At 48.7% G+C, this 21,241-nt stretch overlaps 7 protein-coding genes across 7 annotated transcripts; 1 reads left to right on the top strand and 6 right to left on the bottom strand.

Moving 5' to 3' along the window:
• Nucleotides 1-1,479: 1,479 nt before the first annotated feature.
• On the bottom strand, nucleotides 1,480-3,121 carry BC939DRAFT_402248 (RuvB-like 2; the record flags this gene model as incomplete). Its single annotated transcript, XM_051552665.1, has 3 exons — nucleotides 1,480-2,436; nucleotides 2,530-2,927; nucleotides 3,058-3,121. The coding sequence occupies 3 exons, from the start codon at nucleotides 3,119-3,121 to the stop codon at nucleotides 1,480-1,482; spliced, it is 1,419 nt and encodes a 472-aa protein (XP_051407835.1).
• A 64-nt stretch (nucleotides 3,122-3,185) lies between these two features.
• Nucleotides 3,186-5,618, bottom strand: BC939DRAFT_464970 (uncharacterized protein). The gene is made up of 2 exons (XM_051557444.1): nucleotides 3,360-5,618; nucleotides 3,186-3,254 (listed from the first exon to the last, which is right to left on the bottom strand). Exon 1 carries the CDS (start codon nucleotides 5,467-5,469, stop codon nucleotides 3,682-3,684), a length of 1,788 nt encoding a protein of 595 aa, XP_051407834.1. The 5' UTR covers nucleotides 5,470-5,618; the 3' UTR covers nucleotides 3,186-3,254; nucleotides 3,360-3,681.
• Nucleotides 5,619-6,664: 1,046 nt separating this feature from the next.
• BC939DRAFT_532521 (uncharacterized protein) lies at nucleotides 6,665-7,281 on the bottom strand (the record flags this gene model as incomplete). The annotated part of the gene is made up of 2 exons (XM_051561662.1): nucleotides 7,142-7,281; nucleotides 6,665-6,840 (listed from the first exon to the last, which is right to left on the bottom strand). The coding sequence occupies exons 1-2, from the start codon at nucleotides 7,194-7,196 to the stop codon at nucleotides 6,665-6,667; spliced, it is 231 nt and encodes a 76-aa protein (XP_051407833.1). The 5' UTR covers nucleotides 7,197-7,281.
• An 885-nt stretch (nucleotides 7,282-8,166) lies between these two features.
• Nucleotides 8,167-11,675, bottom strand: BC939DRAFT_464965 (RHD3/Sey1). The gene is made up of 9 exons (XM_051557443.1): nucleotides 11,393-11,675; nucleotides 11,142-11,242; nucleotides 10,841-11,001; nucleotides 10,565-10,722; nucleotides 10,338-10,455; nucleotides 10,122-10,240; nucleotides 9,727-10,022; nucleotides 8,886-9,628; nucleotides 8,167-8,792 (listed from the first exon to the last, which is right to left on the bottom strand). The coding sequence occupies exons 1-9, from the start codon at nucleotides 11,545-11,547 to the stop codon at nucleotides 8,184-8,186; spliced, it is 2,460 nt and encodes an 819-aa protein (XP_051407832.1). The 5' UTR covers nucleotides 11,548-11,675; the 3' UTR covers nucleotides 8,167-8,183.
• BC939DRAFT_464962 (pyridoxal phosphate-dependent transferase) lies at nucleotides 11,670-14,217 on the bottom strand. The gene is made up of 3 exons (XM_051557442.1): nucleotides 13,597-14,217; nucleotides 13,147-13,402; nucleotides 11,670-12,707 (listed from the first exon to the last, which is right to left on the bottom strand). The coding sequence occupies exons 1-3, from the start codon at nucleotides 14,054-14,056 to the stop codon at nucleotides 11,852-11,854; spliced, it is 1,572 nt and encodes a 523-aa protein (XP_051407831.1). The 5' UTR covers nucleotides 14,057-14,217; the 3' UTR covers nucleotides 11,670-11,851.
• A 679-nt stretch (nucleotides 14,218-14,896) lies between these two features.
• Nucleotides 14,897-15,841, bottom strand: BC939DRAFT_480908 (uncharacterized protein; the record flags this gene model as incomplete). The annotated part of the gene is made up of 3 exons (XM_051558980.1): nucleotides 14,897-15,120; nucleotides 15,219-15,479; nucleotides 15,721-15,841. The coding sequence occupies 3 exons, from the start codon at nucleotides 15,839-15,841 to the stop codon at nucleotides 14,897-14,899; spliced, it is 606 nt and encodes a 201-aa protein (XP_051407830.1).
• A 2,506-nt stretch (nucleotides 15,842-18,347) lies between these two features.
• On the top strand, nucleotides 18,348-20,630 carry BC939DRAFT_523107 (uncharacterized protein; the record flags this gene model as incomplete). Its single annotated transcript, XM_051561235.1, has 6 exons — nucleotides 18,348-18,383; nucleotides 18,796-18,916; nucleotides 19,065-19,112; nucleotides 19,157-19,488; nucleotides 19,836-19,981; nucleotides 20,174-20,630. The coding sequence occupies 6 exons, from the start codon at nucleotides 18,348-18,350 to the stop codon at nucleotides 20,628-20,630; spliced, it is 1,140 nt and encodes a 379-aa protein (XP_051407829.1).
• Nucleotides 20,631-21,241: the final 611 nt, after the last annotated feature.

Below are 21,241 nucleotides of genomic sequence, written 5' to 3'. Positions count from 1 at the left end.
AAGTATCGACATCATCGTAGTCATTCTGCTATCGAGGGATTTTTTATTTCATTTTTTTGCACAAGGTCCGTTCTCGTGTACATTGAGCTTAAACAGACGTTGTCAATCCCATGCTGTTCATCAAGAATACATCGGAGAGTGTCGACCTTCGGCAAACTGAGAGGGTCGGACGGGTCAGCCTGACCCAACTACATTCGGCTCACACTCCCTCCATAGCATCCCCATAAGCTACGCGTGAACCGCAATTGGGAAACCCCTCCGGTCTGGACCACATGCAACACCGCCATCCTGCCTTTTAGCAGAAGGTTTAATATTTCAGGAGACCAGAATCTTGAATCCTATGCAAGAATGTATGAGTTCATGGACATTCCTTTTTTTTTTTTTTTTTTTTGCCCTATCAGATTTGTCCTTGGGAGTTTCGCAAGGTTTCTATTATGCTCCCCACACACGCTCGGTGCCTTCCACCTTCCACCATATCGAGCAAGTCCACGGCTCTTGCAGGAAAAAAACTGTCGCGCATTGTTTCTATCAATCTCCCATAAGGAGCTGCATCAGTGCGAACTCCCTTACGGCTTGTTCGGGATCAGCCTCAGGTTCCTGATCCCAAAGGTCATCACTAGTCTAGGCCCTCTCGCTGTTCCTTCGATAAAGCCGCAGAGTAGGCAAAGGTCAAGCCCAGATACTTCCCACCGAGGCACTACTCCGCCAGTTCTAAGTCTTAATTTTGATATCATGTACGGGTTTGCCGAGCAGTATGTTTCTCATGCGCGCATAATGGACAATCACATAAGGACAGTATGATACAATTAGGACTCAGTCCCGGATCAAGTTGCAGGCGCTGTAGCGATTAGCAAGTGTTCCAGGACCTTGAAGTTTGACGACCGCATACACCTCGATGACAAAGACTCGATCAGTCATACCCTGCGCTAGTGCTCGACAATCCACTCAACCTCTCTTCGGCCTACTTCCACACCCATCCTTGGAGTCCATGTACCCACGCGTTTCTATCGCTCTGGTCGTGTCTGGGCGAAGCAGTTGTTACCTCTGATCTGTTACTACCACACCATAACCAATCATAGATCTGTGCCTGAATCAGTGCAATTGGGCCCAAAAAAAAAGACATAACTTACACATATGATCATTTTATTCACTAGCGCCCGCGGCCTTCACAAATGAACTTTCTCGTATCGATGGTGCATCTCGGCAACGAGAGTCCTTTCAACGTCCTGGAATATATTGGTAACGCAAGCGCCGAATGACGCCCGCACGGTCCGATTCTTGTTAAGACACCTTTTTTTTTTTTTTTGAACCGCCGTATCATAGAAGGAAAAAAAGCGAGACAACATGCATTCTTTGCATGAGAAAACAAAAAAAAAAAAGCGCATGTTTAGGTCCAAATCGTTTTTTATTATGGGATTATGGGTTGAAGTGTGGTGTCGACTGTCTGCGTTGGTGTCCGACATCTTCCAAGACCCAAGATTACGCCTGCATGCTGTTTCCATGGCCGATGGCGGGTTCCCGATCAGCCATATCGACCTCGTTATACATGTACTGTCCCTGATACTCCTTCAGCATTTGAACCGACCGCTTCTCGTCCAGGAACAACGAATACACTCTCTTGATATCCGCCACATCAACCGCCGTCGCCTTTCGCTTCTTTGCCACAAACGATGACGCCGTGATCAAATGGATCGCATACCGCAACGAGGTCTCCATACCGATCCTCGTCAGGATATCCTTCGCGTCCTCCGTCATCTGCACGTCCTCCTCTTCGCATCGGATCGTCAGAATCTGCTTGACCTCCGGCTCACTGTACGCAGTCGTGCTGATAATCAACAATCTATCCAACAAATCTACAGGCAATCCGTGTGGGGACTTGTAGCTTGTGCCCCGAATCTTCGAGATCCCCCGGTTCGAGGCCATGATCACCACGGGCGCCAAGGGATCCTCAAGCGCACGGTTCAAGAACGAAAAGCACTCGATATCGAGCACATGCACCTCATCAATAAACAACACTCCGGGCACAATCTCGGCCTTGCCCTCCTCACGCCACTCTCCGACCTTCTGGTTGATCTGCTCCCGGGTCTCGATCTTGATCTCACCGGTGTCTCCAGAGAAGAGGGCCAGGAAACCCTGAGACCGGGAGTTAATGACATCCATCTCGTGTAATGAGACAGTATGAACGACTTCCTTGCGTTTCTGGAGCTCGCCGTCGGGGCACTGTACGAATTTAGTGTCTGAGCCCATGGCGTCGTAGTCGCGGGCGCGGGTGAAGGAGCGTCCGAGTTTTGAGATCCTACCAGAGGCCTTGTCGATGGTGATCACGTCTCCGGCCATGACCTTCTCCTTGTTGAGGGCCTCAATCATCTTTGCGCCCAAGTCATAAATCGTCTCCATTTCTGTCGTCTTCAGCGTCAGCTTTCCAGATTTTTGACCCTACAAGGAATGGATTAAATATATACTTTGGTCAGGAAAGCAGCTCCAGCTCCATCGTATAATCTCGCAGGCAATGTCCATAGTAACACTTACAAGTCCTGTAGTGGATCGATCGATCTGAATCTCGACGACTTCTCCCTCGATAATCTCAGACTCCTCCTTGATCCTCACACCGATCGACCGTCTGAAGGCCTGTGTCAGTGCCTCGGTCTTGCTCATCTCCAACGAAAAGATCTCCGAGGCCGCCAACATCGTGAAGGGCACATCCGCACCCAGAGACTGGGCCATACCCATCGCAATGGCCGTCTTTCCTGTTCCGGGCGCTCCAGCCATCAAGATCGCTCGTCCTGCGTTCTTGTTCCCATCCTGGATCATCCTCAACATCACACCTGCTGCGCGACGCGCCTTGACCTGTCCGACCATTCCCTGGCCCGTCTGACGGGCCTCCAAGTTGTCGTCCAGACCCAAGCCATGGATGTGAGAGTGGGCGCCTGTAGGAGAAAAAAAAAAAGGGAGAAAGAAAGACCCACAATTAGCATTGGACATATGAGGGACCAGGGACTGGAATCGAACTACACAGGACAGGTTTGTGAGCGGCATTGGGCACACAAAGAGTCTTACCGATGCGCTCCATCTTTGTGATATCACGGAGACCCGTTGTGGCGGTGGTGCTGGTGGAAGCCATTTTGTGAGATTATATGTGTGTTTTGAAAATATGGCCACTTGTCCCGATGGCTGCTACTGAAGGAGTGTTTCTTGTCGGCGTCTGTGTTTTTTTTTTTTTTTGTGTGAACTGGCGCGAGTATTGTCTACAAGCACTACTTGAGGTGAAGAAGCAGAGGTCATCCCTGTTAGTATTCCGTGTCCAAGTCTGGAAGAGACCTCAGTTCAGACTTGTGAGCGTCCTTGTTTTGTCAACATACCGATGGAGTGATGGTGTGTTGGTCTGGTCTGGTCTGGTCTTGGTAGAGCGAAGAGGTGCAATGCATTTAAACCAAGAGAAAAAAAAAAGGCGAGCTGGTTGTTTACGCAAGGGGACTGGTCGACCCAAATCACGTGCGCAAGGCCCTCAACTTCCTTTAGCCTCAATTGGGCCCCAGGGTTCGACATTGGGGCACAGAGTTACAGGCGATTCGCATAGACATGGATATATTGAAAGACTGGAAAGACTATGTGGTATATGTTTTGAGACGAAAAACTATCTATGGCAGCTACAAAAAAAAAAGACAATCCCGCATGCGCACTCTACACGTTCTCGTCGTTGGATCGAGGAGGCCGTCGCTCTGACGCGCCTGCTGCAGAACCATACCTCGACTTTTGAAACGACGAGAATAACCAAGTCCAGATCCAATCCAGCCGTCCTCCGCAGGTCGTCGCCCACCGCACCAAATGCTTGACGTCGCTCCGAACCCGATCCACAAACACACCAGAGGACGATGCAGACGATCCTGCCGTGTCTGAAAGCGCGTATTTGGACGACGCGAGCACGTAGGATCGATCCCTGATAATGTCGACCTTGCCTGCTGCTGTATGAAGCGTTGATTCTGTCGGTGTTCTCAGCGTTTCTGACGAGGTTGGTGCGGAAGCATGGATATTGGTCGTCAGAACCTGAATGCTACCAGCGGGTATAGTATTACGGTCTTGCAGGAAGCGTTTCCGGATCGCAGCCGGGATTGGATTTTGCTTGTGATCCTGGTTAGACTTTGATGATGTTGGCAATGTACTGTTGTTCGTGAAAGTGGCGGTAGAGGGCAGGAGTGATTGGTCGTCCATTTTGAGGACCGGCAAAGTAGATTGCTGGATATTATGGATCCAATACTCGAGTCTGCGATCATCCACTTTCGGGCCAAACGTCCATGTCAATTCTGTCGACTGACTCTCCTTTGAAACAGCAGCAGTACCGGCTTCCGGAGAGACAGCGACCGTTGACTCTGAAGTCAAGGACGTGATCGAGCCGAGTTTGTTCGAATCTGGAGCCAAACCCATCAGACCACCTTTATCCCTTCCTTCGTCTACGATCACCAGTTCTAGGCCAAGCTTTGCCACCAGATCCAAGAACGCAACCGTCACCACTGGCCTCTGTTCCGTCAAGTTCGCCCTTTCAAACGTCCACGACAGCACCTTGGGCTCTGTGATCTGCCGCCGAATAAGGTTAAGCAGACCTCGAAGAATCGAAGTTGCCGATGGTTCATCACCATAGGTCGAAATAAATTGAACCAGCGTATTTAACTGATGTTCCTGGAACGGTTGCCTATACAACGAAGGTCTCGAAAGTGATGTTTGCAAACGATGCGGTGCTGCCGAAGACCGTGGTGATGTGGCCGGCGAAGACGCTGAGGACGAATTTGGAGACGATGGCAGGGACTTTGGGGGTATATCCGCCGCGACCAACGACCCCGATGATGGCGGAGGTGACGAGACCGCCGCTGATGATAGAGTGGACGTGGCATCCTTCCAACGGTCGTTCAACAACCCATCCAGGACGATTTCCCGCTCAGCAGCTTTAATACGATGAGATTCCGCTCTCCAGAAGCGGATCCTTGTCGACATCCGCAACCATTCCTGTGTTGGTATCAAGAACATGGTTTTCTTGTCGTTGTCCGATGCTGGTATTGTTGCGGACACGCCTTCCATGTCGAGGACCACTGGTGCTTCAAGGGGTGATTCTCGAGTCTCGGTTCTGGTCTTTGAGCTGTATCCGGACAGGTTTCTGTCGAAGGGAAGTTCCATGAGCACAGAAGGATCGATCGCCCCTTTGATGATATCTCGCACAGTCTGCTCTAGGATTGGATCCTCAATGGTCTCGAGGTGGATCCGATAACACCGACGGTCCTGATCACGGTTGCCTGGTGCTTGAGCAGAGGAGGGGAGGGTATATGATGTCGGCAGTTCATAGACCTGTGCACGGGATATGAGACTGAGGGCGGTTTCTTCATTGGAGGGTATGGGTGTTGGCTGCTTGCTGGTATCGTCGTCGTTGGCCAGATAAACCTGTCGACACAGGCTGTCGAAGGGATCGAGGGCGGGTTCCATAGCCAAGACGCAGAGAATGGAATGAGGTGTGTGAAGGAAGGAAGGAATGATGACGAACAGGTCGATGGGAAGGTGGGACGAAACAAGGGCACGGGTAAAAGAATAGGGTTGCTGGCGGAACCCAATTGGCAACAAAACTTCGCCCGAAGAAAGAAGGACGGGAAGAAATGCACAAAGCGTCATCCTTTCAAATGTCCGACTGAACCAAAAAAAAAAAAAAAAAAAGGAACATAGTGGACCACCTTTCCGGCTCCAACAGAGCAGATCCGCAGGCTGACATGCGCTTGACCATTTCTGCTCAACTGTTGCCGAACATCATTCGTGTCGTTGATATTGCAAGGTGTCCATACAAACTACATGTGAAGAAAAATTTTCAATTTGCAGCTCACCTCATTAGTCAATATGGTTGCTGCCTCAGCATGGCATCCAATGTAACCACGTCTAACCTTCAGTCTTTCCTTATTTTCAGGATACGTAGACGGCCTTTATGCTCGCACTCACCAAAACATGAAGGCAAAAGGCAAAATATCCAGGGCGTTGGCTAACCGTCATGCAGCGAACAATGGCGGATAAGATGACCCTCTGAGCATTCTCGACAAACGCCGTCAACCACCTCCCATCTAACGTTCCAGAGACAGATAAAATGTACTTCAAGTTGGCCTGGATGACATCCTATCTATCCATGAGGGTCGACATTAATTTTGTGCAAGCAGGGGGTGTTTAGGTATGAATGTGTCCTGTTTGAGAATTGTATTAAACAAAGCACAGAGAGAAGGCTTGCTCCTATCCAGTATGATCACCATCATCTCCCTATTCCTTACCTTGTAGACACTACAACGAGGCAACGTTGAAAAAGCGGAGCATGGAAGCATCACGACCAGCATTAATATGATATTTAAGAGCATGGTTTATAACGATCCATTCATAAGCTAAGGCTTGGTCGTCAACAAGGCCAATATATCTGCCTGCATTTTTCGCTGGGCCTGTTGCTGCTGGTGCAACCTCATGTTCATGACGTTCTGCCCCCCTCCCCAATTGTTCCTGCATCTTCTGTTCCTGCATCTTCTGTTCCTGCATCTTCTGATTCTGCGACTCAAATGAGTCTAATTGTGCCTGTAACTGTGCTTGAAGCTGAACACCTTGTTTCTTTAGCTCCTGAATAATCTGTTTTTGACCCTGAAGTAAACTCTTAAACCTATTTAGATGAAACGTCTTGAGAAACGTCGGCCGAGGCAGATATACCAATCACATTAGATGCTGGACTCTCCTCCTCCCCAAGTCTCTCTGTGGCCTTCTGGTATTCTTTGGCCTCTTTACGCGATGCTGTGAAGTAGATCTTTTCAGGAAAGCAGTCGTGAGACTCCCTAAAGCCTAGACATCAGATAATGGAAGAAAACGAACCATTAAGAATATGATTATGACAGGATACCCTATCCTGCGTGGCTTGAGATGGATGACTACCTGGGATGGAATACGAAATATTCTCAGCTGCCTCGACGAATCTCATCCTGTTCAGCAGCTAGACCTGGTGCCAGGTTTCGTCGCCCTTGTTGAATGCCATGTTGATCAATGTTGCCAGAGTTTTTAGCAAAAATATGGCTTCATTATAAGAGACAAGCGCGTATTCGTTGCAATGACGAATATGGACGGAATAGGCTGTATGGACTCTTACCAATGAGAACGTTGAGCATGAGGATCCCAGAGAAGAGGAAGTTGAGAATCATCATGGTGAGAAATGCGTGGTTGTCCGAGTCGAATAATTCCGTGACAGGGTCATATCGACCTCCCTTTAGGTAGAGTTGAAGTAATCAGGGAAAAGACAAATAAATTTAGCTGTGTGCAGCAAATGAGCGGCGTGTAGTCTTTTGTCAATCTCACCATGAAGTAGAAGGTTGCTGGCACGGTCTTGTAAAAATGGAACGGAAATTCGGTCGCAATTGGATGTAGGCAAGATTCAAATGGGCAAAATCGGAGCAAGTGCAGGATAGCAGCACTACACGCTGTAATGCCTCCTGCAGATATGAAAAAGAAGACTCTGATCTGACTGATGACTAGAATGATGATCGTGACAAAATAGTAGACGCTCCTGTTCACTCAGAGCTCAAACAGCTACGCGAGACTAAAGAAAGGGAGAATAATTAATAACCGCTTTCAGATGTGGTCCATGTTCATCAGAAAAGGATACTTTTCACTTACAAAGCGTAAGGCAATAAATAGCATAGAGAAGCTGAGTAGTTTTGGGGTGCCTCCAGCTAAAGTGTTGCACGCTACCTGAGAACGGGAGTGACAATCCTCAGCAGCATTGAATAGGGCTTTCCAGTGTGGGAAGTACTGCAAGAGACTATACGCTAGTGCACTGTGGCCTGCTCCTGGTGCCCTCGGTGGTCCTTTCGAAATTTCATGAACGGACAAAAAAAAAATCATTTTAAAGAACTAAGGCTCCAGGACCAAAGAATGGAAGTCAGTGGTCCGTGCCAACTAAAGTTACGTGGCTTTCTTACAATCGCAAACTCCAGACGTATGGCGCGATGGCGTTGGTCAGATCGAGGGCAGATCGTAGTAGCACAGCCACAGTGAGCCCAAAGAGTGAGCGAAAAACACACGTGTTTGGACCATGCGGACCAAATGCTTGAGCCAGAATTATAATTTATTTGAATGAACCAAAATATATATATATATATATATATGTAAAAGAAAGCGTTGAATGATATCCTTCACAATGTTTTCTTGTCCTCGAACGCGTACAGTTCAGTGCCCTGCTCGCTCTTCTCGCCACGTCCACTGCCTTGACTCAATGACCGCGCAGAGTCTCTATGATGCAACAGACGCGCATTGTCATCATCATCGTACCTCGTGTTCTGGATCCGCACCGGTACTGGCTCAGGTGGGTGCACAACTTCCCTCAACTTGTCTCTGCCGAAAACCAAGGCTTGATCGTACGCTCTCATACCCATGGTCTGGACCAATCCCAACATGTTCAGATACCATAGTGCAGCAATGGGTACGCCCAGCATCATGGTCATCGACAGATATAACGGATTCGTGATCACGGCCATAAATTCGTTCCAGCCCAAGAAAATCAGAGCGACGCCAACCCAATATGGAACCTTAGCCTGAGTGGCAACCACAGACCGCTTGGCTTCCACATAGGTTGCGTCCACCTTGCGTTTGAGCTGTGTCTCCAGTTCTTGTTGGCGCGTTTCTGAAATGATGTTGAGGGATTGGTCGAAATCAAAGTCCTCTGTAGATTCAAGAGTGAAGCGGGTGCCCGTCGCAGGATCCAAGTTATCGATCTTGGCATACAGAGGAATCAGCGCCACGGTCTAGGATATTGAGTATAGAGAACAAAACAAAGTATCAGTTTCCACCATCGTGTTCTTGCTGAAGATAGTTTAACAAAAAAGAGTATAAAGTACCTCATCTCGAGCCTTCTTGAAGGGAGTGTCGATATCATCCTCAGGTTTCCAGACTCGTGGGAGTCCTCTGTCGTCTCGCTGGAAATATTCCTCGAACCGGTTAAGCAGCTTGTACAGGATCAGCCCATCCACAGACTCCTCTTGCACCTTCCTGGTCATCAGGATCCATCCCTGCCTTTTTAGGTTATCAACGAGCTCATTCTCTTCCTGCTCCGTCAGATCGAACGTCTTTGCCCTCTTGTGTAGCATGGCCACTCCATCCTCGACGGTCCTCTGGTGGATTGTAATCACGCGGCCCCACATACCAGGCCCCGGTTTGTCCAGTGCTAGCTTGATGGGCTCATCCAGTTCTTTCTTCAAATGCTTCTCCAGCACTGCCAGCATCTTGGCCATTTCCTTCTCCCTCTGCGCCTTTGAAAATTCCCGCAGGTCGTGCTCCAGTTGGTACAGCTCCTCCTCGTATTCCCAGTCAGTCTCTTCTAGCTTGATCGCCTTGGCACCCTGTACAAAAAAGTCGACAGCTTCCTTCATGGCGGCCGAGGAGATGCTTCCGAATTCCGCGCCTTCCTTTTTGAGATCTTGCTGAAGTCGGGTCGAAAACTGCAAGACAGCCTTCTTGTGCAGGTTCTTGAGCTGACCCACAAAGAAGGACTCTAGCATGGAGTTGGCCTTTGCCAACACCTCACCGCGCTTACGCTTGTATACCTCGGGGTGGTATCGGGATGCATCCTTGTCAAAAGATCCTATAGTTATTCAAACGATCTTATGCTCAGTTCTCCACATCCCTCATCATCTAAAGGCCCAGATATAAACCGCAGGTGTAGATGAATTGAAAGCTTACTGATGGCAACATCCCGGATTTCATTCATCTTGGGCCCTAAACCGTCAACCACATTTCCAGCTTCAATAGGACGTCGGAAAGTTTTGATCGCCTCTGCGAATACGGCGAATGCAGCGTTCGCAATCTCATCGCAACGGAACTGCGCTAACAGCTCCTGCTGTGTAGGTAGATCGAGGTCCCTGTTGGTCATAATCTTTTCCCAGATACCTTCAGCATAGAACTGAAGACCGTCCGCGGGGACACGCCTTGAATAATGCGGCTGGAAGACATAGTTTGGGTTTGAGGGATCAGAGAACCTAGTATACAAGAAAAGCAAATAGATGCCACCAGTCGTAAGTCAACTTGAACTGAAATCACACTGTTTCCTGTATCAGTGCATGAAGCAAAAAGGGTACCTCTGTCGCAATTGAAGGACTTCTGACTCGAACTTTTCGGGCTGCAGCAGCTTGTGGGGCAGGGTAGTGAACATAAAGTCAAAGTAGTCCGAGATCTTGCAGTCTTCAAGTCCCTCTGGCTATAAGAAAATGAATCCCATTGCCTGCTGTTAGCAGACTGCAAGGTCGTCATTCTGAGGAAGGGATCCTAGAGCACTCCGAACGAACTCAAAGTACCTTGGAAAGACCTTGCCAGATCCTCTCCAGATCCGCTCGCAAGGTATTCGACAAGTTGGCAAGGGGCGTCGCTCCAACGTGATCACGGATCACAAAGAACAGCAGTGTCTTCTCTTTTCTAAAGTACGCATAAAACACACCAGAGACAAAAAGGACAGGTTAGATTGCCACGTGTTTACGATGCATTATGACAGAGTGCACTGCATTGGTCATTGCTCAAGCATTACCCACGATTGCCGCCAAAGAGCTGCAGATTGACTTCAAAGACGGTCTTTAGCAGACCCATGTTCGCTCCATTGTAGAGTCCGACCTGGTGCTCCCACATATTGACAATCAACACTTCAGAAGTTGCAAGCGAAAAAAGGGCGCTCTTACGCTCAAAATCCTATATCGACCAAAAACAAGGCCATAAAGCATGACACAATCGACGCAACGATGAATACAATGTTTTGTTGTCGACATTAAGTGTGGTCGAGACTCGACGATGATACAAGCCCTTTTACCTGATCTTCACCGCGCTCACGACCGTCGGTTCCCTCGACGTCCATGATCAACACCTTCATATCTTTGCCTTTACTGATCCAGATTCCTTTGGTTGTCTGCATCCTGGCTGTTTCTGACATGACATCAAAGTTGGTGCCAAAGAGCCGATTGAGAAGTGTGCCTGCGTTCACGAAAGGAAAGATGCCGAAAAGCGAGAGATGCTGGTTCTGTCAGAACCAAAGGACAGACCGCGCTCCAAAGCATGCGAACCCATATGACAATTGCCATTACCAGCCCCCCAAATCATCATCAAACACTTACTCTTTCCGGTGCTCTGGCTTCCAAAGATGGCTGCCAGGTTGTAGTTGAAGCCCGATTCCTTGAGGCCCCACTTTTCGCTTATGTATCTCGATAATTCATCACTATGACCACAGCGCGGGCCATGGAAACAATAGGAGATAAGGTATTGATGAGCAAACTCAAACGTGTCAGGTTTTCATGGGATGGGTGATTTGCAGTTCCAGCCAGGTGGCAGCACAATGGACGATCGATATGGGACAGTAAACAGTTACCTGAACTGCTTTTCTTCGTTGATGAGGTGCAAGCGAGGCGCGGGTTCACTGCCGTTCGCTGTCGCCTGTTCTGAAGAAATTGGCGTGTTCATTGAATTGGGCACTATGTGGTCTTGTTCTTTTTGGTGGCGATCAATATCCGGTACTATGTCCATTTGACTAGCGAACGGAGCTTATACGATGTTGTTGCGGTTGAAAGTGTCGGTGGTGCAAAGTGGTTTAGGAATAAGAAAATAAAGTGCTAATTGTGATTGAAGAGAGAAGAAGTACAGCGAGAGAAAAGGAAAGACCAGTCAAAGAGCTCTAATCCCACGTCACCGGGGAGCAGGTTCTTTATTAAAGTTTTTTTTTTTTTTCGTTGATGTTACAAGAGAGAACAAGCCAATGCCTTGCTATCATTCTAGAATTGGGAGAGGAGATGATAATTACAACGGTAAATGGGCACAGACGCTACTACATTTACAGGGCGCCCTTGTAACCGCACTCAGCCAGCGAGGCCTTGAGAGCGTTCAAAGTGGCATCCAAGTGGCCGCGCTCGGGCTCGGTCACAGAGATGCCCATGTGTCCGATACGGAAGTACTTGAGTGCGATGTCAAGGTGGAGACCACCGGCAGCAACGATGCCGTGGGCAGCCAACTTGGGCAGCAGATCCACGGCAGTAACGCCCTCGGGGTAATAGACAGCCGACATGCCGTTGGCAGCATGGTCCAAAGAAGTAGGAACCAGCTTCAAGCCCAGGTCATGAATGAACTTCTTGGCCTTAGCCGAGGCCTCCTTGTGGACAGCGAAGCGCTTCTCAACACCTTGGGAGACGATCTGCTTCAAGGAGACGTGGAGAGCAAAGACATTCTGGACAGCGGGGGTGGCAAAGTACGAGGGCTTGCGGGCTTCATATGCGTTCATGATGGGCAACCAGCGGTTCCAGTTGGCGTAGTAGTTGGCAACAGGTGTCTTGCGGGCCTTGAAGACACCGATGGCACGCTCAGAGACACCCAAGACGCAGAGACCGGGAGGAGCACCGAGGGCCTTCTGTGAAGCAGTGATGACGACATCGATGCCCCAGGCGTCCATGCGGATCTCCTCTGAACCCACAGAGCAGACACCGTCGACGACAACGAGGGTCTCGGGGGACTCCTTACGGACGACCTCAGCAATGCCCTTGATGTCCGAGAGAACACCGGTCGACGTATCAACGTGGGTGATGGTAACAGCCTTGTACTTCTTGCCCTTCAAGGCAGCAGCGACAGCAGCCAACTGAGGGGCCTCACCGACGGGGACGCGGACGTGCGTGGCCTTGGCGCCATAAGTCTCCAAGCTGAATGATGCGCAGAGGAATGAGAAACATGTAGATTTTTTGTTAGTCATCCGCAGGGAAAGCACCTGAAAGTGTGGGAGCGAGTAGGGTCGTGGGAAGTTTCGTATGAACTTCCTCGGCAAGGAAAAAAAATCCAATCCATGCCCTTGCAGAGAGAAGGGCGCCAGTGAAAGGGATATCGCTTATCCTGCGTATCCTTCATTCATTCCACGATATCGTGAATCAAGAGTCGAGCTGAAGTCCCAAATGTCGCCAGTCCTCGTGGAAGGGCAATTCTCCGCAAATTTGGACCCAGGAAATAAGAATGGAAAATCTTTCCGACTCGGAGTTGAGATCCACTACGAACGAGATACCGCCCGGTGAAGTCGAGGTCACTGAAGTCGCTGAAGTTGCTGAATCGTGTTTTGACAGGTTGTTGGTGGTCTGTTGATGGACTTACCACTCGCCGAAGCGGTCGCCGAAATAGCCAGAGTTGCAAACAAGGACATCCTCACCAGCCTCGATCAAGTTGCAGGCAGTCATGTCCCAGCCGAGAGTGCCAGATCCAGCGATGATGAAGGGCTGTCCAGAGGTGAAGAGGATCTGGCGCAAGAGCTCGATCGATTCGCCGAGGACAGGGATGAAGTTGGGGGCGACATGCGAGGTCGAAGGGGTGGCCATAGCCTGAAGAACATCCTCGTGGAACTCAATGGGACCTAGATACGACGAGTGCAATTGAGAGCGTTTTTCAGTATACAACGAAGAACACTTCAGTTCAAGGTGTGCAGTTTTTGTTAAAGGTGTGCTCGTTGCAATTATTTTTTAATTCTCGGTACAAGTGCACTCGAGCGGATGAAGCGATGTTGAATGAGGGAAAGAGTGTGATGAGTGCGAATGGGATGTCTCTTACCAGGGATCATGCACAGCTTGTGGGTAGACATTGTGGAGTATGCGGTGCGGGTTACAAGGGGGAGAAGAGTGCGATGTGTGAGGAGAGAAGAAGAAGAAGAAGGAAAGCGGGTTGAAATAGAAGAGGAGGATCGAGAAGAAAGGGAGAAAAGAGGTGCGGAAGAAATAACGGACGAAGACAAGGACGAAGACGAGGACAGCCGGCGGGTCTGCTGGACGAGCAACGGGCGGATCAAATTCATTCTCTTCTTTTCTGGCTGGCGACGGGGGAGGAGAAGAAGAAAGGGAACTGGTTCAAGAAATGCCGGTATGCAATGTGGGGTTATGTCTCTGTTCCACAACCGAGATCCTTCTCTTGCCCATCCTTCCCCTTCGTCTTCCCTCGTTCCTCCGGTATTCAAAAAAGTCTTTGTTGGAGCCTGGCGGTGATCGCCTCCCTCCTCCACCGAGAACAGAGTCATCTTTGTCACCGCTTCCAGCAAAAAACCTTAAACAGCCACGGGGTGCCTCAGGTCTAGTCCCTAAGTTACCCGATCTTTTTTTTTTACCTCTGCCAAACTGTGCGCAGAGGCCAATCCTCGGTTGAGCACGGCCGTTTTCACCCATGCCTCCACTCTCATCCCACATTATTCTCACACATTATTGAGCACCCCACAAACACTACACGCGCTCCAGCTATTTCTCAGTCTAGATACAGGGTCTACCGATTCACTCTATTTTTTTTTCCCTCGCCCATGATGCTGCAGCCTTTGGAATATGTTATTTTTGTGCAAAAGCAGCAAAGGCCAGCTGAAAAAATCCATCTTGTATTTTTGTGCCACAGACATGTGATTGTAGGGCATTCTTAGTACCAAGACCTACTGAGAGATTGTAGAAGCGTTTCAAGCCAGACAACGACAGAAAGAATATCTCCCCCAAAAAGAGACGAGTAGATAACGGCAATAAATGAATAAGCCCGTCCACCAGAATATGGCGAGCGACCGACCCTTGCCTCGACAAAATGGGTCAAAAAAAGCGGGGAGTTATCGAAAAAAATGTGGAGCACAAAGCAAGTCCGAGAGGGCCCATAAAACGCGTAGCGAGCTTAAACTTTCAGTTTCATTTATGTCCATGTTTTCTATGTATCGCTCCGTTTGGCCAAGAACTAAAATTCTGCAACGTCGCTTCGTCTATCACAATGCCAACACGGTCAATACAAGGCCTGACACCACGGTTCCTGTCGCTTGCCACAGGACCTCTAGAATGAGCTGTCCCTTTGCAGATGCGGCATTGACACGACTTTTGCTTAGCACGGACGAGGGCTAGGTACTCTCCTCCTTCTGAGATCCCGAGTCGCTGCCAGTCTTCTGTCTGGCAGTTCCCACTGGTAAAATGTTTGCACAAGCAATGCGGGTGCCGTTGTTGTGAATCACGATCGATCTACCGGCAATTGTTGTCTTAGCTCCCTTGAAGGCAAGCTGGTGGTCAACGTACTTGATGGTTGAAATAGCGCCGCTCTTAGTCGGCAGCAAGTTGCCATGCTTGCCTACAAATCATGGCGACACGGGATGTCAGCACCATTAGATTCCTGAGAAGCCGCAGCAAAACACGGATGTCTCAGCGCCCTTGTGAGATTCCACATACCTGAGAGGTCTCCTTCTTGGCACTTCTCCGGTACAGCCGGGTCACATTTTCCCTCGCCGACGTTGGCCGGGTCAAGGTGGCCCAAAGTTGCCGCGCAGTCTCCGCCTGGTCCGACGGGTTCGAGATGGATATGATATTCAAACCCGACTGTTGGCAGGACTGCAAATTGTTTCGTGAGTCCGCTTTGGATGTGGATTCTCACCGTGGCGCCGGTATCGCTGTGTTTCAGAGGAGTAAACAAAAATGTTCCCTTGATGCCAGCTATGTTGTTCCATCAGATATAGTGGCATTGTAAAGTGATATAGTATGTTAATTGGTGGCATCGCTTTGGTTTCGGGACGGCCGTAGACTGATGGTTGATAGTACACATTCAATGCCTCCGCTTGTTATTCTGAGCGGATGATATGCGTGGTTTATTCAACGCATCATGCCGCTTGGAGGCATTAGTACGTCGATAGGCCAAGTTACATCGATGGCAGATAAACCTTGCATTCCAACGTACCCATGTCGACTTTAGCTTCGAGGGGCTGTGGTCGAGTCGATGCGGGGGCACTCTGAACATGGATCAATCCTGTGCAGCTCAGGGCCAAGAGCAGCATTGAGATGTACGCCTTGTGCACCATGGTGTGTATAAAGTTAGGGGGCTTATGCGTGCTAGACAAAAGGACGAACTACAGTGTCGGATACGTGTTTGTTTTTGTTACTATCGAGTGAAGGTTAAAAAAAGAAAGGGGCAGTGGACAGGGCAAGAACAGGCAAGGGAAACGAATACGACGAGAAGGAAGATAAGAAGAGTTAGCGGAAGATAGGAAGCGAGGGAGAGAAAGAGGAATGGCTTGAGAAGGGTTCAGAGAGGCGAGGGGTTCTTATACTGCTGTCGATCCAGGATTTGGGAGCAGCAGCGCCAGTAGGGCAGCAGTAGCAGCAATAAATAGCACACGAGTAGGGCGCAGTGGCAGCAATAAATAGCACACGAGTAGGGCGCAATGGCAGCAATAAATAGCACACCAGTAGGGTAGCAGTAGCAGCAATAAATAGCACACCGTGTGTCTAAGGGCGGAATGATGGAATAATGTTGTTCTTGTTCGAGTTATATCAAGCGCACATGACAGACAAGAAGAGATACAGAAATGGCCCAAGGAGTAGGAAGAGCCCCTTTTGTTCCTATCGGCGACAAGGGAGAGCGAAAAGGAAAAGGAGGAGGTGTCGAGGATTCTCATCTTCGCTAGGCTTTAGGGAGAAGCATAGCAAACAGAGGAAGAGAGACAAGGAACCTGCCCGTAACAAGACGAGAGGGAGTGGAGAAAAGAACTACTTTTAATAATATTTGCAGTGCACGGATATATATACTACATGCATATGACTATTGTTGCACTGCCCCTCCAAGTTCCTTTCGACCATGACAAAAATCCGACGACTTGCTGCCAACAACAAGTTCAATGAGAGAGCGACGGAGTCCTTTCCTGGGCTCGATTCATCCTTTGGGCGGTGCAGATGTCTGCTTATCGATCTATGTCCTCTGTGGTATCGAATGTCATGGCCACGGTCATCGTCAGTCGGGGACATAGCATTGAGGTTGTAGAGAACGGCGGCCTGCTTGGTGCGCTGATACCATCTTGACTATAAACGCGTCCCTCGTTTCCTAGGCTCTCTAGTCCAATCAAAACGCCAATTTCAGACCGAATCACTGCGCCACTGTTTCCCTCCAAATCACACTGGAGGCAGACAAGCTTGTCTCCCCAGGCCGCCATATCCGCTTCCTGTTAGTGCATCCGCTAGCACCCTTTGTGTCGCTTCTTTCTATCAACAATCTTGTGCAGAGGATGGCTCTTGCCTTCATGATAGTTTAACTGAAGGGCCTATTGGTCGAGCGTTTGTCAAACAGTATTAAGTATTGTATATATTTTCTCGTGCATGAGAGGTGCGGTTTCGGGAAGCTGGATAAATATCTCTAGGTCATCTGCGCATATTATTCCATCAGAGGCAGAGACCTGTGCTGGTTGATTTATTTGGTTAGACCTTGTCAACTACAGGGGGACAGGGGGTTTGCTGATTGAAATTGAAGCAGTAGAGTATCGTGCGCTTTACGACAGCGCACAGTTCTGCATATACCTTAATGACCTGTTCACATTTTATCAGACATGGTTTCAATGCACCCTTCGTTTATATCTACGCGTTTCTTTTAATCGACATACTCGACATCCCCTTTCATGGTCTCGATGCCGTTGCGGTTATGGCTACCCCCACACCGATCTTGGATATATCGGTAGTTCTGATGCCCTAGGGCCCGCCATTTCCCGGTCCCAGAGTCCTGCACAAAGGAGGCCCGACTCTCACAAGCAACCGCCGCTCTGCACTCTCGGACATTTGTGGACGAGGTGACCAATTTTTGAACGCAATACGCAATACAAACAATGATCAGAAACCTCTGTCGAGATCTTCGTCACTTCATTCGCCTTATCAAGCTTTATTAAGGCAATTTATATCAAAGCATTTCACATCAAGGTGATTGGGAAGATATTCGTGACACTCGTAGCAGCGGTGGAAGCAGAGCAGAGAGCAAGCAGGAGGACAGTCGCGGATGCCGCTAATCGAATTCGGAGAAGCATTATGTATCGAGAGGCAGCGATATTGGAAACGGGTATTCGAAGGACGGTACCCAAGGGTGATAGACTCCATCACTCATGCCATTCAACGCCAGTACAATATAACGCGATCTGTCATAAAATACACATACATATCTCTCACTGGTTCAAGGTATTCAGCGACCAATGAGCTTTTATAAATTGACCTTATAAGGATTCCGGCCTACTGCATTTCAAACAAAACATTTTTCAACGATACAACTATTCCACGATTCTCAGACGCATGTAGCGACCGAATTTGGTCCGCAATGCTGACTACATACTCTAAGAATATTATTTGGTGGAACATGAGCACGTTCAGCGCCTTGAGCCATTCTTCCTCGATCTGCAGGGGATACCCCGCTGAGACTCCAAAGGACGGGAAGATAATCGAGCGAATTGACTTGATCGAAGTTCGTTAGGGTCTCGAAGTAGAACTTCGGCTCTAATATTCACAGCGCTGTGCGCCAAGTAATGTCACATTTTTTCAGCATGGTGCCTGATAATGCATAATGGCAGACATCGACTTCAATCCCTTGAAGTAAGGATATCAAGCTCATTATTTCTTAATGACTCCTATTATGAACTGAAATACTTCACTCATATGACTGATGGGAAAAACTCTTTCTCATAAATCATGCCATCTGTACGAGTATATCTGGCCGACCTTTAACTTTCTTGACATTATTGAGTGCTGACGCCTGAAGAGCCGCCACCCATTGATGACCGATAGCTGCGGGGCCTTCGAACTATTGAAGCTACTGAAATTTTTCCATAAATTTCACACACTTGAAATGCCACTCTATACCCACTCTTTCCTACACTCTTTCTATGATTTCTGAGCCTCCATTGACTCTCCGTTTACCTGTGGGTTATTCACCCTATTCTACTTCCAGACACGCCTAGTGATACGATCATGACTAATATACGAAACGCTAATTGGCGCGCTACAGGATCTGCACTTTGGACTGGTTGATAAATTCTGGAAGGACCTGGCCGCCGAGGAAGTCGTGGAAGAGCATTCCTTGACAGATATGAAGGTTTCAGCTGGAGTGAAAGAGAAATATCTCCCTAGTGCGATGTTTTACCCTTATATTCACTTACAAGAAAATCAATAAAACAAGAGAGGGATCTTTATTTTTAGGGCAGACGGTACCTTATAAAGCGGTTCCTGTCTGCACCACATTAAGGGCATTCTTCTCTGCTCGTACGTACTACATAGGTCAGTATAGTGCACCCAAGAAGCGAGTCGATGACAGTACTCAGACCAGTATGTAACATGACCATATGCGCTTCTACGATAACGTTTTCTAGGGAACAGCAGCAAGAGAATCCACCGAGTGCCCGTGGCGAATGGGTATGCAGAGGAAGCTCCAGGAAATGAAGTCGAAAATAAGTTCGAGGATGAGGAAACAGAAGATGAGGAAACAGAGGACGAGGTGTATAGTGAGGATGAGGACTCTGAGGGCGGGATGGATAGCAAGGGCTCTGAGGACGAGATAGAGAGTGAGGACCTCCAGGATATTGGCGAGAGAACCGAGGAGAAGGTTGCAATGCTTGGTGACATTGATGTAGCGACGGCATTCCTCACCTACCGGGGGGCAGCTTGTGCGCATACCCTCAGCAGCATTCATGAAAAACTGCAAGTATTTCATCCCAAGAAGAAAAGTATTGCGGAGGAAACTCTAAAGGCAGCTACATCTAATCAGATTAAACTTTGAAAAAACTCTAATCATAAACCTAGGGCTCTCCACAACATCCTGTTCTTGCGCGATTCGTCGCCACTACAACTCCATTGCTTCGGTCACAACGTCCTCCAGAACCTCCAGAGCAATTTTCGCTCCGAGTATTGACAGCATGTCGAAGTGAAAGAGACTTTGCAATAGACTAGAAAGTGGCTAGATGTACGTGGATTCATAAACAAGCTCTCATCCATGCACATGACGGCAGGCAAAAGTTGAAGACTTACAGGAACTACTGCAATCTATTATAGGCCTTGTGGAAGTGCGACTACAACCGCACGATGGCCCTTTCGGAGGTCCTGAAGGCTCGTCCTGCGTCCGCGGAGCAAGAGTTCTTTTGGCTCTATCTGGCCAACTGCATCAAGCGGCTGCCCAGAAAAAATAGCAAGAGCAAAAAGTCATACTCCGAGTCTGCCGGCATGGCCGCCTACATCCTGCCTATCTGCGAGGTTTTCCTGCAGGATCCCAACAACGGGGTTTACTTCAATTAGCAAGTATATGTATGAATGTGTTTGAAGTCGTGAAGGAGGCTGGACATGCAGCCGACGTGAATGTCGATAGTGATCGGTACTAATTCTGTCCTGAATAGCGTCGACCCATCCACCATCGCACAGAACAAGAACGACAAGCAGAGTCTGGCAGTAGAGCTGAAAGATATCCACCACAGGACGACCTGCACAATGCCTATCGGCGAGGTCACTTCGCAAGGACTGAAGACCAAGAAGTCCAAGGTCACCCACGACCCCAAGCGTGTCGCCATCTTGCTGAAGGAAGCACTAGAGTTTGCGGGCAAGGAGTTCGGGGTTGAGGACGCGGCATTGGTGGGACTGCAGGTGGTTGCCAACAAGAAGGACGTACATGTGATGGCAAGGGTCGGACACATCTATGTCTTGGCACACCAGGGGGATGTAACGATCCCGAACAGCCTCCACTCCCTCAGCGACATTGATCATGACTTTCCAATGCGGAAGGCACTAGAAAAATCCTTCAAGCAGGGCATCGAGCCCATTCTCAAGGCCGTCAGGCAAGGCTGTATGCACAACTGAATACTATTTGCATCTGTATTTGTATTTATGTACATATTTATTTTTTCTGTACACCAGAAAAAAATGTGTTTATAACGTCTTGCTGCCTTCACTTTGCTGCGTTTACATTCCGATAAAACATGGGGTCCCGGAAATGGGCTGATAGGATCGGTTGATGCTTTAAATTCATAACCGCAATGTTTCTGAAAGAAATAAAGAGCGCACATTGTAAAGTCTTTTCGCTACACTGTTCAATAAGGCCAAGGCTGTACCGCGAACTGCGCTGTGTACGTAAACTCAAGATCACAATCGATCGGTTTGAGCGCGCGTGAAGAGACACCTGGCGCGTAAACTCGGCCTGCACTTGCGCATCTTCTCCGGCCCCATAATTTAGTCCGGAGCATCATCTATAGTGAGAATGTTTTCGACCGTCCATTCATCCTATGTACATTCATTTGATCATGCCAGCACGGCCCTCTCGAAGGCTCTCAACGCTGCTTGGAATATGTCCGATATTCTCATCAAGCTTGCCGATTCCCACTCTACTCATTTTCTTCATTGAATATATAAAGAATAAAGATCGCGAAACATCAACTACATTTTTATACAGTAAAGAGAGTATTGCGATCTGC

This window comes from Gamsiella multidivaricata, assembly GCF_025024155.1.
Source record: "Gamsiella multidivaricata strain RSA 2152 chromosome Unknown BC939scaffold_86, whole genome shotgun sequence".
In the NCBI taxonomy this organism is placed as follows: domain Eukaryota; kingdom Fungi; phylum Mortierellomycota; class Mortierellomycetes; order Mortierellales; family Mortierellaceae; genus Gamsiella; species Gamsiella multidivaricata.
Note: the sequence above shows the minus strand (reverse complement) of the source record. Positions and strands in the feature narration are given on the sequence as shown.

Bases quoted from the DNA above. Each gene is read 5' to 3' on its own strand.
- BC939DRAFT_464970 (XM_051557444.1), bottom strand. From the start codon at position 5,469: ATGGAACCCGCCCTCGATCCCTTCGACAGCCTGTGTCGACAGGTTTAT.
- BC939DRAFT_464962 (XM_051557442.1), bottom strand. From the start codon at position 14,056: ATGACTCTGTTCTCGGTGGAGGAGGGAGGCGATCACCGCCAGGCTCCA. The intron at 13,403-13,596 runs GTAAGAGACATC...CGTCGTATCTAG, and splicing joins CAAGCTGTGCATGATCCCTG to GTCCCATTGAGTTCCACGAG. The intron at 12,708-13,146 runs GTAAGTCCATCA...CGCATCATTCAG, and splicing joins GGCGACCGCTTCGGCGAGTG to CTTGGAGACTTATGGCGCCA.
- BC939DRAFT_464965 (XM_051557443.1), bottom strand. From the start codon at position 11,547: ATGGACATAGTACCGGATATTGATCGCCACCAAAAAGAACAAGACCAC. The intron at 11,243-11,392 runs GTAACTGTTTAC...CTGTGGTCATAG, and splicing joins AACGAAGAAAAGCAGTTCAG to TGATGAATTATCGAGATACA. The intron at 10,456-10,564 runs GTAATGCTTGAG...TGCGTACTTTAG, and splicing joins CTCTTTGGCGGCAATCGTGG to AAAAGAGAAGACACTGCTGT.